At 54.5% G+C, this 15,142-nt stretch overlaps 5 protein-coding genes across 5 annotated transcripts; 2 read left to right on the forward strand and 3 right to left on the reverse strand.

The window, feature by feature from the left end:
• Positions 1 to 1,739: 1,739 nt before the first annotated feature.
• Positions 1,740 to 3,703, forward strand: COL26b_010325 (uncharacterized protein; the record flags this gene model as incomplete). The annotated part of the gene is made up of 3 exons (XM_053183031.1): positions 1,740 to 2,389; positions 2,450 to 2,863; positions 2,920 to 3,703. 3 exons carry the CDS (start codon positions 1,740 to 1,742, stop codon positions 3,701 to 3,703), a joined length of 1,848 nt encoding a protein of 615 aa, XP_053033017.1.
• Positions 3,704 to 4,057: 354 nt separating this feature from the next.
• On the reverse strand, positions 4,058 to 5,015 carry COL26b_010326 (uncharacterized protein; the record flags this gene model as incomplete). Its single annotated transcript, XM_053183032.1, has 2 exons — positions 4,058 to 4,651; positions 4,917 to 5,015. The coding sequence occupies 2 exons, from the start codon at positions 5,013 to 5,015 to the stop codon at positions 4,058 to 4,060; spliced, it is 693 nt and encodes a 230-aa protein (XP_053033018.1).
• Positions 5,016 to 5,093: 78 nt separating this feature from the next.
• On the reverse strand, positions 5,094 to 6,401 carry COL26b_010327 (uncharacterized protein; the record flags this gene model as incomplete). Its single annotated transcript, XM_053183033.1, has 3 exons — positions 5,094 to 6,147; positions 6,254 to 6,284; positions 6,338 to 6,401. 3 exons carry the CDS (start codon positions 6,399 to 6,401, stop codon positions 5,094 to 5,096), a joined length of 1,149 nt encoding a protein of 382 aa, XP_053033019.1.
• Positions 6,402 to 10,732: 4,331 nt separating this feature from the next.
• On the forward strand, positions 10,733 to 11,854 carry COL26b_010328 (uncharacterized protein; the record flags this gene model as incomplete). The annotated part of the gene is made up of 2 exons (XM_053183034.1): positions 10,733 to 11,698; positions 11,759 to 11,854. The coding sequence occupies 2 exons, from the start codon at positions 10,733 to 10,735 to the stop codon at positions 11,852 to 11,854; spliced, it is 1,062 nt and encodes a 353-aa protein (XP_053033020.1).
• Positions 11,855 to 12,508: 654 nt separating this feature from the next.
• COL26b_010329 (uncharacterized protein) lies at positions 12,509 to 14,050 on the reverse strand (the record flags this gene model as incomplete). The annotated part of the gene is made up of 5 exons (XM_053183035.1): positions 12,509 to 12,824; positions 12,878 to 13,254; positions 13,303 to 13,532; positions 13,595 to 13,887; positions 13,947 to 14,050. The coding sequence occupies 5 exons, from the start codon at positions 14,048 to 14,050 to the stop codon at positions 12,509 to 12,511; spliced, it is 1,320 nt and encodes a 439-aa protein (XP_053033021.1).
• Between the last annotated feature and the right edge of the window lie 1,092 nt (positions 14,051 to 15,142).

Consider the following 15,142-nt stretch of genomic DNA (forward strand, 5'->3'; position numbering starts at 1 on the left):
CTATCAATTGAACGGTCACGGCGCACGCACTGTGACTGCACCTCCCCAGACGAATGACCTGCTTGCTTCTCAACTCTCAACCACAACTGCCGCCGGCGTGGCTTGCCAAGACGATGGGAGCAAGAGGGAACCTTCACAAGCGTGTTTGCCCGCTGCAGGCAGCCTTCCCGCGGGCAGCGCCCCGCCGAAAGAGAAGAGAGAAGTCTCGGATGGAGCCCGAATTGCCAGAAGCAAGCGCCGTCCTGCTCCGGAAATAAATTGCGACCACACAGTTTGTGGTCGAGACACTGGACAGGGACGCCTGGTGGCCGCCGTGACAGGTTCCACATCCCATGCGGAGGGCCCAATCCGCAAAACTTTCAATGTGGTATCCCTCGATATGCTTTCACGTCATTAGACGATTGACGGCCGGATGCTTCTTTTTCATAAGGGAGGAACAGCATCTTCCAACGTCGTCCGCCAGCGCACAACCATGTCCTCAGCACTTGCGATGCAGCTCCCTCGCCGGAGTGTTGCTAGCTGCCCTGCTGTTGGAGCCGGCCCAGGTCATGACTCTTGTGTTCCCGGCTTGGCCTGGGCCTGCCCGCTTGCCGCTTATTCCCACGGGGAGACTTGGCCACGACTGGAGAAGGGAGGTGGGGTCCAAAAGCGGACCTCGGCTGAGTATCCACTCCTCCTATTCATCTCGAGGAAAAGATTGGCTCTTCTGATAACGAACCGGAATTTGTCACTTTGCCGTCTCGTTTCACAGCAGCAATCACCCAAATGGAGAGAGAGGCAGTCATGATGCGGAAAAGGGCGTCGAATACCTACCTGAACAGGCGCTTTGGCTGCATGGACCTGGATGTCTCGGTTCATTCTTCTCGACGACGCGCCATTACATTCCCTGATATCGGATAATGAAGGTATCATCCATATACCGCACGAATACTATGTATAGGTCACAAATCGGGCCCTCAACATGGTTCTGCTTCGGCCGGCCTTCCAACACCGGCTATCTTGGCCCCAATCGACCGACACGACCCCTAGTCCCCGCCGTTTATTCCCAAGGGGACGCACACAGAAACAGTCCAAAGTCCCATCGACAGGCCGCAGAAAGGGCGGGATCGCCCACGTCTTTTTTCCAGAATGCCCACCCACGCCTCCGATTGCGTGCCTTGATTACCCACATCGCGCCCCATCACACCCTTCGCCCCGGTGGATCGGATGCGGGCTGCCCACCACCACCCACCATCCATCTGCACTCCTGCAAAGTCCTGCACCCCTTGGGCTCCACGGAGAGGGGCCGTCTACCTTGTCTGTCTGACCAGCAACAAACGTTTGACGGGCCGCTTTGCCCAAATTTTTGTTGGTTCTGTTCAATCTTCTTCCTTCCCTCGTCTCTCGTTTTCTCGCGGCCGGGGAATGCATACTTCTTACCAAAAGGTCACTCATTGTTGACTCATCGCTCTTCTTCAGTTCCCCATTGTAATTCACGCGCTCGTTCCGCGGTCAGTCGCAGATAAAAGCGCATCATTGGCCATTCCAGTCAAGTGTTGTAAGCTGGTTGCGACGTTCAAAACTCGTCTCCCGAGGCCCGGCGCCGCCTCCGTCATCCGTTCTCGTCACATCCAACGTCGGGCAGCACGAGCGCGTCGCATTCGGCTCATCTCATGAGAGCAACACATTGAGCTTGAGAAACCTCGCCTACCAAGTCAGCAGCTACATCCGGGCCGCGCCGTAAAGTTCCACTGCACACAATGTCCGCCCCCGATCCGGAAAAGGGGTCCCACGCGGCCGAGACCGCGACAACGACCAGCTCCGGCCAAGACTCGCCGCAGCTCCGCCCTCTCAAGACCGTCCAGTCTCGGCACAGCCGCCGGAGCCGCGCCCTGTCTACCTCCTCCACCGACACCGACCCCCTCGAGCCGCTCTCCCACGCCCTAACCCCGGATCTCGAGACCGAGATCGAGCACGCCGCCCGGGAGCCCATCACCTACACCCGCACCGGCACCAGCATCGGCAGCACCGCCTCGCGCCCGCCCGACTTCGAGGTCACCTTCGAGCCCGGCGACCCCGAAAACCCCAAGAACTGGCCGCTGTGGTACCGTGCCTGGACCATCTTCGTCGTGTCCTTCTCCACCTGGGTCATTGTCCTCTACAGCACAAGTTACACGGCGTCTATCCCGGGTCTTGTTATCGAGTATGAGTCGTCTCAGGTCATCGCGACACTGGGTGTCACGACCTACCTCCTCGGTCTCGCCGCCGGCAGTCTCATCGTCGCCCCGATGAGTGAGCTGTACGGCCGACAATACGTCTACGTCGTCTGCTTCATCATCTCGGCGCTGCTCATCATCCCGTGCGGTCTGGCCAAGTCCCTGACGACACTCATCGTCGTCCGCTTCTTTGGGTATGTCCATCCCCCTTTCCAGCACTCTTTACTCTGATGACATCTAACATGATATGACAGCGCCCTCTTTGGTGCCGCTCTCATCGCCAACAGCCCGGGCACCGTCGTCGACATCGCCGACGAGGAGTACCGCGCCCTCGCCATGTCCTTCTACAGCATCGCGCCCCTGAACGGCCCCGTCACCGGGCCCCTCATCGGCGGCTTCGTCTTCCAGTACCTCGGCTGGCGCTGGACCAACTGGGTCGTCCTCATCATCGCCGGCTTCGCCATCTGCCTCATGTTTACTCTCAAGGAGACCTACGCCCCGACCATCCTCCAGCGCAAGGCCGCCCGCATCCGCAAGGAGACCGACGACCCGCGCTGGTGGTGCCGCTACGACGAGAAGGTCTCCAAGCTGCACCTCATCAAGCTCAACCTCAGCCGCCCCTTTGTCCTCAGCTTCACCGAGCCCATCCTGTGGTTCTTCAACATCTGGTAAAACCCACCAACCCAGGTACTCACACCTAGCAATGCTAACTCTTCTACCCAAGGATCTCCCTCATCTACGGCATCCTATACCTCTGCTTCGTCGCCTACCCGATCGTCTTCTCCCAGCACCGCGGCTGGGGCCCCGGCACCTCGGGCCTCGCCTTCCTCGGCATCGGCGTCGGCACCATCGCCGCGATCCTCAGCGAGCCCCTCTTCCGGCGCATCATCAACGCGCACCCCAAGGACCCCGTCACCGGCCGCGTCCCGCCCGAGGCCACCGCGCGCGTCATGACCATCGGCGCCATCCTCACCCCCATCGGCCAGCTCGTCTTCTCCTGGACCTGCCTGCCCAAGACGATCCACTGGGCCGTCCCCATCGCCTTCGGCATCCCCTTCGGCGCCGGCAACACCATCTCCTTCATCTACGGCAGCAACTACCTCGCCGGCGCGTACGGCATCTACGCCGCCAGCGCGCTCGCCGGCAACGCCGTCATGCGCAGCATGTTCGGCGGCACGCTCCCCCTCGCGGGCCCGAGCATGTACCGCGCGCTGACGCCGCAGTGGGCTGGCACGCTGTGCGGCCTGCTCGAGCTCGCGCTGATTCCGATCCCGATTATTTTCTGGCGCTACGGCGAGCGGATCCGCGCAAAGAGTCCGGTGATCAAGCAGATGCGCGAGGACCAGGAGAAGAACGAGAGTAAGCGGGCCAAGGCGCTGGCGAGGCTTGCGCGGAAGAAGGAGAGGGAGGCGGCGGAGGCGGCTGATGGGGAGAAGACGACTGGTGTGTTGGAGGAGCAGACACAGGCGAGAGACTTTGAGCAGGAGACTGGTAGTGGGAAGGCTTAAGAGCAGAAGGATAAAGGGGGAGGTGTGTCATGATGGGACGAGTATGTGTGACTATCATGAGAGGGAAAAGCGCGGCATTTATTGGCGTTTGGACTGCATGGAGACCTACGGGCTCACGATATATATAGACTTGGAGGATCCAGCGGTTGCACGTAGAGCCACCATCTAAAAGTAATACCATTTCCGTACACTAATACCAGTCATATGGCTTGGACAGCCTGAACCACCGCGCACAGAGAAGAGAACCCATTCCCAACTGGCCTTGAGCTTTCCCAAGCGAGTCCATCTTGCGTCTTTACGATGACCGGCCCACGTGCCCCGGTCCCGTCGTGTACAGCACGCACCCAGCAATCCTCATTCCGCCCACAGCCGCTTGCCTCGGAGTTTTGCCTGTGACAAGTCAGTCCGCGCCCTTTTACGAGCCTCCCAAGGGTCCAACTTACACCGGTCCCGATTTCCAGCCAACAGCTCCACACACCAGCTCTGCCCCTTGACCAGTATCCCATCGCCCATCGGATCCTCCGGGTCTTGCGCCTTTACATCGCGGTGCGGGCACGGATGCAGGAACTCCAGCTGGAAATGCTGCTCGCTGTAAACGCCGAGGCCGTTTCCACGTAGTACCTGTTTGGGACGCATCACGGGCACGAGCTCGGCGGCGCGGGCGCAGAAGCGCTTTGCGTCCTCGCGGAGGTCGGTCGCGTTGACGGGGGGAGCGGACGGGAAGTTGGAGCGGGGATGGCAGGCTTGCGGGCTGAGCCAGGCTGGGGGGTTTGTGTTGGCGATGTGTTCGATGAGGGGGTCCGGGGTGGCGAGGATGGCGAGGCGGGCGGTTGTGAGGGATGCGAGGAGGAGGGTGAGGGACAGGTGGAGTGCCGGGGCCGTGGTTGGGAATGAGATGTGAGAGGAAGACGGCGATGGTACTCCTGAATTGAAGACTGTGGTTGCGGACTGTGAAGGCGAGTTCTGACTTTATGAAAGATGAATCACGCATTTTGGGTGTGGTTTACTTGGTGGACGTGTAGCATATGCTCGTAAAAGCGGATCGCTGAAATCGTCCTTCGATGGACAAAGGAAGTGGTCGGGATTACTGTCCGGCCCTGGTTCATCGTCCATCAGACCCAGCCCGTACAACCTGCGACGCCCCCGAAGAACGTAGGGGTACATTCGTGTAAAACCTTTCTGCGTATTACACTGATCAAGACAAATAACGAACTCCGAGTCTGCGCAGGTGATCCCATTGATCTAAAGTCTGAACACCAACACCGGTTCCATGCTGCACAGTTTGAAACAGATAGGCCCAGAAGGCAAACATTTTAGTGCAGAAAACAAGAACACCATAACCAGTGCCAAAAACGCCGCCGTATCTATACCATCCACGCCGTTCACGTGCCTACATATACCGCCAGTACCAAACAGCCCTCCAAAACACAACCGACATAACCAAGAACGTGGCTGGCGGAATCGCAGTCATGGCAACCGCATCAGCGAAGTATGCCCCATACCACACGCCGCCCGCGGCATGCTTCACGTTATCCACACTCAAAATCTCGACGCCCTCCGCCCTCAGCTCGGTCCAGATGTAATCGCGGTACTTGAGCGGCCAGTCCGGAATGTCCCAGTACCGCGGCTGCAGGCCGAGGCTCTTCGCTGCCTGGACCTGGCTCCGGAGCTTGTCGCGCTGGGTGCGGCTGAAGCCGAGGCGGACGGAGCCGATGGCTTGTTTGAAGGATGCGCTGGCGTAGAAGGAGTTGGTCGTGTTATACGTTGTTTCGTTGGTGGTGTTGGCTGCGGGGAGGTCGGTTAAAGGTGCGTCGAGGAAGGTGTCGTGGTATTCGTGGTATGTGGTTGTAGCGTCTGTGTGATTAGCGACGAGGGTTGCCATGTCTAGATTTCCGGTGCCGACCACGATCAAAGGTGCGCGCAGATGGTTTGTGGTGTCGCTTGACGCCGAGGAGTTGTGGCTTGTGAGATAATGCTTCTCACGGAGCGGCTCGAGCTGGCGGAGCACGATGGGCCATGTTTCCTTCGCATCGGTCTTGACGTCGATGAGGAGGATGATTTGGGTATTGTCTTGGAGAGAAAAGACGCCGCGTCTTGTCTTGTTCCCCTCTGTGACCTCACGGTTTTGAGCGTCAAGGATTTCTTCCAGCGGGTCGAGATACAGAGACTTCAGAGTCCGGGTTTGGGAAAGCGATGGCTTATCATGACCGACCAAAAGATCGCCGTTTCTCAGCCATACATCAGCCTCAATGCCGATGCACCCTACAGATAACGCTGAAAACAGAGGTACTGGGCGCCAGTAGTCGTTATGAGAGTGACATTGAGCAGGAGTCGCGTGGGACGTGGCGTTGTTGAGCCATGTAGAAACATAGTCTTTCGAGGCATACCCCGAGTCCTCAGGGGTATTGAAGAAGATCTCTTGGAACGGTTGCAAGAATGTTTCTCTGGGTGGTCGAAGGATGAGACAATAGAAAAGAGTACCACTATTATGGGGTCAACATGATCCTGGTGGGAGGGTACGACTGTACAACAGAGGAAGGGGGAACTTACATGATGAGCGCGCAGATACCGTAACAGCCGACTGCCCAAAGTGTGATATATGTGCTCAGTCTAGGCTTTTTTGTCCAGCATGACCGCTTCCGTTGGGAAGTCCCATTGCAGATGAGCCTGTATTCTGAGCGTTGGGGAGCATAAACATTTGGACGAGGCTGATAGGGTTCCCCTATGCGAATATGGGCAAGCTCAACGTCGGAGTTGCGGTATCGTCGGGGACGTAAAAACATGTTTGGTATGGCGATTTGATTTGGAAGTGCTGTAAGAAATCTTGGAAACATCATAGACTTGCATCAGTTAAGTGTCTTGGGGTCGAAATGCTTCCTTTGTGTGTCTGAATCACAGAGAGAGGTGGCCACTTTGCCTGGTGCAACACCAGTGGAGTTGCACCACATGGGCGACCAAGTCATATGTTCTGTGTCTTTTGTTTCTGTCAAGAAGCTGAATTCAAGACAATCGTATCAGACAGCGCCTTGGATGTCTACTGTGTTGGTTGTGCGTGGTTTGTTACCGAATCCCGGCTTTGAAGGTGGCCGGGCTGGACAATGCTATTGATCGAGATCAAAGACAAAGGTTTCTCCAGTGTTCACTGTGAGATGTTCGAGATAAAATTGAGAAGCTGAACTAGGATGCTTTGATGTCGTACTAGCATTGCATAGCCCAAACGGCGTGGTCGAATAACTTGCGTTGACAAGCGATAATCTGCAGGCAGCCGAGGGCACGATCGTTCTTCCCTTACAACATTTTTTTCATACTTTCTAAAAGCAGGTTACCGCGTGCTGGCACACCTTTTCGACTGCCTCATGACTCTGAATGGGAAACATACGAGGGCCTGGATGGCTTAGGCTAGAGAAAGCCAGGGGCCTGATAGAGATTTACATCAACAACCCCATATAAACTATCTAGAACCGGCTCAACCAGGTTACCCGATTTTTGAGGGCTTCAGGCCACTCTAGGTGTTTGTGCTTCGGGATAAACGGTGCAAACGTTGCTCGACTATGCTATGTTCCATTACTATAGCCCTAAGTAATGTTTTACTACGCTGCTATATGTATCCGCAAGATAGATAACATCAAACCATTTCAAATCACCTCACACCTGACTCTTGATGCAACATTGATACTATGAGATGTATGTCAGGCATGAAGCTCCTTCAGACGGCAATCTTAAACGTACATCCGCCCAACACTTCTTTTCGGATCTATGATACGTCCAAAGCCAATCATCTTGCTCAGATAGGTATTGCCCGTTGCCGCATTTAGGCTGGGCATCGAGCACGCAAACTTCCCCAGAAACATGGCCAGGCTGGATGAAGCCAGAGCGGCATGCGGGTCCGCGCGCTTCAATGGTCAAGCCGGACATATCTCCGACGGAGGCCGCAAACGTCGCCGAGGCGTAAACTGTGAGAAAAAGGGTGGCGATGGGACGAAATACCATGTTGACGATGGGTTTGGTTGAGTTTGGTTGCGAAAGGCTGAGTATGTGGAACGCAAGAATGCGGCGAGCCCATACGCGCCTACTTGTACCCGGAAGTCTTTTCAAATGACCTCCTAGCAGGTGGTCAATGGCCCAGAGAGCCGTTAGATCCTCAAGTAGATTAAAAGGTCTTGATGTTTTGGATAGAACAGCAATGAATTAAACTTTGCGTACAGTTCTCAGGCACTCACTACATATCTTAAGGGCGTAGTATGAAGCATGAGAACAGCATGTGGTCTAGGGGCTCCGCGGGCAATGTTAATATATCACAGGAGATTGATCTTTCCCTGACATGGAGTAATGTGAGTCAGTTTTAATCAAACGGTAGTGCAATACGAAAGATGGTACACTCCGCGTAAACGAAAGAGCGACGTATGCGCATAAATCGGAAGGTCAGTCATTTTCAAGGTCTGATTCACTTGACGTCACAGATTTGATGATACAAGCGAGTGTTAAATGCTTCTTAAGGGCCACAAAATACGGCCAGGAAATGATGCAGGTTCAAAAGAAATGCGCCAAGCCTTCAGGGTGAATCGTGAAATAGAGACGGCGAGCTGCCCCCTTATTCTTCTTGGCCACGTATTAGTCTGTTTAAACAAGCCATGTGGTTTCTGATTTCTTCACGTAGCTCAGCATTGCTTTTGAATATTCGACGGAGAGAGAAAGCGCGAGAGGAGATTAGCTCGGTAGTAGTATGGAAAACGTTAAGCACAGCAAATTGAATCTACGACTAGATCTTTCAGATTCCTGAATAGCATTTATGTTATTTCTTTCCTCCGTGAAGGCACTAGTGCCAGACGACAATTTCACTTGCGGCTGAGAATGATGGCTTAGACAAATATGCCATGTGGTTACCCCGAACAAACGGTGCCCGGTGCCGTGACGCGTCAGATGCGCGTATTGTAATGTGGCTTCCCCAGGAGGTGAATACGCCTCAACTCATCATGTCAATATGAATTCTTTAAGGTGCTTTAAGCTAGCATCTCAACATGCTTAGAAGGCCGCGTCGTATACTAATCCAGGGAGAAACCCCAGGGAAGTGAGAAATTAAATCGAAGGCGAGCAAGTTGCGAAATATTAGAGATATCTGCTTCCAAAAGTTGTGTCCGAAAGAGAAAATAACGATGGACTCTGGTCTGTTCATGTCACTGACACAGAATTGGGCTGACCAATGAGTGCGATTGCGGGAGGTGACGCGTACCACCGGACCACACTTCGACTGAGCCACACTCGTGGCTGTGGTATTCCCTTCTGTCTTGAAGATCTCCGCTGCCAACCAGTAACCGTAATAATTAACCATGTCTGAGAATCCCCATAAAATAACAACCTTATTTGAGGTCTTTATTTTCCCCTCTTTGTTTCGAAGTTTCACTTCGTTGTGATCGCCCTGAAGTTCTTAAAACCCGTACTTGGTTTACCGATACAATGCCTGTCTCGAAATCCTTAGAAGCCGGTTACCCGCCGACTACTCCAATGCCGTCTCCCGGAGGAAGCCTCTGGTGCTGCCGGAGGAACCAAATACGCTACTTCGGTCCGGGCTTATTGTGGCGCTAGACCCGAGGCAGATCGGCACCTTTCAGAGAGCGTTGACCGGCACTGTGATTTTACTATCTCCGGTTAAGTTGCCGCCGCTATGTTGCCCTCGTCTCGGCATCCCGGCAGGTTGGATTGATGGTGCAACAACCGCAATGGTGGCGAAGGCCGACCCGTGCATTAGCTCCCGCCTGTGGACTTTTCTTTTCCATATTCTGGCCACGACGGTTTTCTTCCAATTGCGTGTCGCAATTTCCAAAGCTCGAGCTGTGGTTGGGTGACGTTGATGGAACGGGTCAGGTCGGAGGTCCGAGGCTCTGGGCACGTCCGGTGGAATACGTCAGCGTCGAGGGGGAGAGTGAGCGATTGCGAGGTATTGCGAGGTTTCGAGCACGATTACCACTGCTTGCCGTACAACCGTCCATAAACCCGAACGAACTGCTTTCCGGTCTATGAGATGAATGCACTGTTCAGATAATTCCGGACGGATGAGTGGGAGGATCAGGTCGTCTCATTGCGAACCACCAGCACATGGTCACGATGCACCTCAACAATATCGGACCATTATGACTCGCGGAAACTTTCAGCAGTAAGACTGGTTGAACCATAGATCCTTTGAAGTCGAGCGAACTGATGCCTGGTTTCAACATGGCCAGTCCTAGTGCCGGGGAAGTAAGCATACACCAGCTTGCCAGCTGAAAGATCCCGATCTTTATTTTCAGCAGTGATCGCCGCCGATCACAACAATAACGTGCCTGATAAGCTACTATAGTAAACGAGAAACTGTTCTCCCCGCCAATAGAGCGGTTGTACCGTTGAAGGTAGATGCAATTTGAGATGACAGCCCACGTACCAACGACTGCACCCCTGCATGGCGCTATGAACAGCTCGGCGATCTCTACCATTGACGCAAGACCCAAATATGGCAAGAAGCGCTGGACCTAAGAAAGTTTGAGGCGGTTTCTCCTAGGTCCGGCACCTGCAGGAGCAGGGGTACTGGATTGGGGTTTGAAAGCAGGAGAAACTTATCGGATAGAGACGCTGACAACGCCACACAGGATGGCTATTCGGGCAAGTGCATTGCCCGCAGCCCGACTACAACCTGACACATGCGCTAATATTCGCACGTTCAGAGGATCTCATCTGCCAGAATACTGTTCTGCGGGTTGTGGCTGGCGGGCCCTCGGACTGAAAGATCACGGCCGTGCTACATGATGTCTTACAGACCAACGACTGAGAATGTTCTTGTCGGGACCGAGCTCAACGTGATGTGGTGGCAAGCCGGAAATGTGTCGAATATTCCCCTCGACCATTGCTGAGTTCTTCGAGGTATATCTACTGGAGGTCCTCGCCTCTGCCAAGGCTTCTGTTTCCTCATCAAGCAACACCAAGTCACTCGCTGGATACAGTCACTTACTTTCGTTTTTCTCTCGTTTCTTTTCAGAGCCGTCAGTTCTAATATTCATCATGCATCACGCAGCTATGCTCCTGGCCGCCTTTGCGGCCACCTCTTCCGCTTACCCCGGCTGGTCTGCCCCGGGCTTCATGGATGAGCTCTATGCTAGAGCTGGTTCCATCAGCGACCAACCCTTGGGCGATCTTGCGACCCTCCCCGACTCATCTCTTAGCCAGACGGGCAAGGATATCAAGAATATCCTCACTACCTCCGCCTCTGGACAGTCGACCGATCAGTACCAGGGCGCCGTTCCTGCGCTCGGCAGCAAGGAATGTGCCGCCGACAAGTGCTGCGTCTGGAAGCACATTGGAGACGAGCTCGCCACCAAGTTCGCAGACGGAAGTGGATGTACCCAACCCGCCCGCGCCGCCGTTCGCCTCGGCTTCCACGATGCCTCCGGCTGGAGTATTGTCACCGGTCCTGGCGGTGGTGCTGACGGCTCCATTGTTCTCGCCCCTGCTGAGATCAAGCGCGCCCTCAACGACGGTCTCCAGGATGCGGTCACCCAGACCCAGACTTGGTTCAACAAGTACAAGCAGTACGGTATTGGCATGGCGGACCTGATCCAGTTCGCCGCCAACAGCGGCACCGTCATGTGCCCCAAGGGGCCCAGGGTCAAGACCCTGATCGGCCGCAAGGATTCTTCCACGGCTTGCCCCGACGGTCTGCTGCCGGACGTCAACGACCCGGTCGACAAGCTCATTGCAATCTTCGCAAACAAGACCATCTCTCCGCCCGGTCTTGCAGCCCTCGTCGGCGCCCACACCGCTTCCACCCAGAAGACCGTTGACCCGGCCCGCGCGGGTGCTCCTCAGGATACCACCCCTGCCGTCTGGGATACCCTCTTCTACTCGCAGACTTTGGCCGGTGCCCCCTCCAACGTCTTCACCTTCAACAGCGACAAGGTCCTCTCCCAGGACTCTCGCAGTGGACCGGCTTTCAAGGCTTTCGCTGACAGCCAGCCTGCCTGGAACGTGGTATGTTTTTATCTTCAGACATCATCTCAATAATGTGACATGAGTTCTAACATTTGGTAGGCGTTTTCAAGAGAGTACTTGCGTCTTAGTCTCCTCGGTGTTGACAACATCAACGAACTTACCGACTGCACCAAGTCTCTTCCTGTCCCCAAGTAAGGGAACAGCTAATAGGCTCTGACGATATGGCTGAATGACATGAATAAATAGATGGTTGGAGTTATGTTGAATTTTGGATTTGACAGGACTAGTAATTAATTCTCTAAAACTTTGATAGTTCAAGAAACAAATATTTCAACTCAGAATTCTTGAGCTCTGGCACAATGTGTCCGTGGTGAAACTCGTGGGTTGTGGGAAGCCCTCCAGACATCTGAACACGCTGCAGCGCGCCCCGCGCATCGGATCTTCGGCGTGCATGCGACCAGTGCGCATTGTGTAAGCTCCATGTGCGTTGTGTTGTGCATTTCAAACATACTCGGAGCTGTATGCGTCTGATGTTACTTCCTCCTGCAATCAGTCTGATCGGTCATCACCACGTCGTGTACGTCACCTTGCTTCTTGCTTTAAAAAGGCAGAAAGTGATTCATGACTAACTAACTGACCTGCAGTTGAGCGAAGCCCTTATGTCAACGTCGTCCAGAACATAGACGTGTCACTTTGTTGCAAGTTGCGTCGGGGACAAAAGTCATGTGGCTGATCGAAGATGTGGTATAATTAAGATCAGTCCAATGGGTGAAACTCTCAAATGAGGTCAAGATCGCTCGAGCACAAGACGCTATGAACAGTCTACACTAAATTCTGCTACCGTACTCTCTAGACCATAGCCCTGACGCCAGCCTGGATGGCCTTGAGGAGGCTGAAGTCGTAAGAGTCCTCGCCCAAGCTCCAAGCAGCAACACCACCGAGGCCGCGCGCCTTGACGATGTCGTTGAACTTGCGGGTGACAAGAGCAGGGGTGTCCCAAGTCCAGAAGAACGGTCCGGCGGGGTCCCAGTACCACTGGCCGCCGTTGACCTCGTCGGTGTAGCCGTTGGCCATGGCGGTCTTGAAAGAGCTGAGGGTGGAGGTGCCGTTGCAGATACCGTAGTCGGACTGGCAGCCGTTACCGCAGTGGGCAGCAGTAGTACCGCTGGAGTGATGTTAGTTGAGATTCCTCCCATGAATATAGGTGATTAGACTTACCAGAAGCCGTACTGGCTGCAGCAGCTTCCGGTGGGACACTTGAAGAAGGTACCGGCGCCGCAAGAAGAGTCGGTAGACGTGGTCAGGTTGGTGGGAGCCTCCTGGAAGTTGGCAGTCTCGAAGGTGACAGCACCAGAGTTGCCGGTGTCAGTTCCGTCAGCGGCCTCGAGCAGGACGGTAGGGCAGCCGATGGGAGAAGTGCAGTTGGCACCAGTGGCGGTGGTGAACCACTTGGCGTACAGGGCGAAACCAAGGTTGACCTTGGCAGCGTCAATGCCAAGAGAGATGTAGGTGTCGACGGACTCAAGAGAGCCCTTGACATCGGTGTGGTGGCGGGTAGTGTTGTCACGGCGGTTCATCAAGTCGTAGGTCATGACCTGATGTTGTTAGCATGAAACTTCCCTCAAGTCGTGCTGGTTACTCACGGTGAAGTGGTCGACAGCAGCGTTGATCTTAGGGATGGTCTTGGCGGTGAAAGCAATCATGTCGCGCTTGAGACCGGGGGCAGTTACGGAGAGCTCCATCTTGTGGTGCTTGAGCTGAGTCTTGATGGCAGACAGGAGCAGGGGGAAGGTGTTGATCTCAGCCGTCTTGTTGCCATTGGGCTTCTGCTTGTAATCGGCGCCGTTGCCACCGGGGTACTCCCAGTCGACATCTGTGTTAATTGTTAGTTATGTTCAACTAGACGTCTACGAAAGAAAAAAACAGCCAACTCACCAACACAGTCGTATCCAAGGTTGAGGGCAGCAGCGGCAACATTCTTGGCGTACTTGTTGCGGCTCTCGTTCGTAGAGGCGCCCAGGCTGAAGCCATCGGTATCACCCCAGCCACCGATAGCCATGCACACCTTGGTGCCGTTGTCGAAGAGAGGGCGGATATCGGTCAGGTTCTTGAAGGGCTTGTACTCGCCGGCGGGCTCGGAGGCGAAAAGAGAAGAGTTGGCGAAAGCAGTGATGACGTGGGTGATGCCAGACGTGACAGACTTGTCGGGAATGCCGGAGGTGTGGTACCTTTGAGGGCTTGTTAGCACATTATTCTTACAGCTGGACGTATTGATGGTGAGCCTTACTGGTCGTAGTACATGACATAACGAGGAGAGCTCGTGGCGCTGGCGCAAGCAGCGTCAGCGGCCAGAGCGGCCAAAGAGGCCAGGCCAACGGACTTGAACAACATTATTAGAGTGAGATTATGTATCAAAAGAATGTGGTAGCTCAAACAGAGATTGAGACGGTCTGATTAGTATAGTGAACGAATGACAGAGATGCGTTGAAGACGCTGAGGACTAAGATCGATCCAACGGGACGGGAGCGGGATGGTCGCATCTTAAGGCTGCCCCAACCTCAATAACAGAGTGCCTATTCTTGTCTTGACGATGTGATGGCACCCGGCGGCGGGGCCGCGTGAGTTTCGCCCCCCTTGCCCACAATCCGGCACCTTGGGAACGGATTGAAGTTGGGTTGCCCGTCAGCCCATCGCAATCACTGGGAATCGCCAAGGAGATTGGCCGGAGAGCCAAGCAGTGGATCGTTGGGGTTAGACACGCGGCAGTGCGGCACGAGGCTTTGCCAAGTCAGCGGCCAAGGCGAAGATCGCATCATTCAATGTCTGCAGCTGGTGAGTTGAGCATGGCCGCTGAGTGTGGGGATTCAATATAGAGAAAAAGTATAAAATGGTGTTTCCCCTAAGTCGGAAATTGCTGTAGGCTCGGTTTGCGTTGCGGTTGGCTGACTCGCCAGGATGAACCTTTCCTAAATAACGCTGACTGAATCATGTCTAGGGAACCATTACGCAGCGAAGCCAAGATGATTTTCCAAACAAAAAGCTTGACCTGTCAAGCACGAGCCCTCCCGGTGCTTCCGTCTCAGGTAGACGGGTTGATTGATCGATTTCGTTTGGCTCAGTCGTAAGGAGATCACCCGCTCATTTGCAATGCAAGCGATAGGTTTTGCCATTTTCCATAGGTATTTCAGGGGCTTTTATAACTTCAACTTCCCCTCTGAGCTCCATTCGGAACGCTCCATAGAACGACATTAGTTCATCAGAAGCCTTGTTACGAGCCCTTGCGAGGTATTCGGTCTCGGTTGCCCACGATAATAGTCATCCATATGCGAAACTTACACGTCTGCGCCCATGATGGCGGGGCCTAAGATGACGTTCATCGAGAGAAAGATTGAAAGACCTTCGCAGCCCGCAACCTTCGTCAATGTCCTGCGCTGTGTTGCCATACCACATTTACATGTTTCCTGTACACCAGCACGCCAACGA

This window comes from Colletotrichum chrysophilum (assembly GCF_026319265.1).
Source record: "Colletotrichum chrysophilum strain AFK26 chromosome Unknown scaffold_109, whole genome shotgun sequence".
Classification (NCBI taxonomy): domain Eukaryota; kingdom Fungi; phylum Ascomycota; class Sordariomycetes; order Glomerellales; family Glomerellaceae; genus Colletotrichum; species Colletotrichum chrysophilum.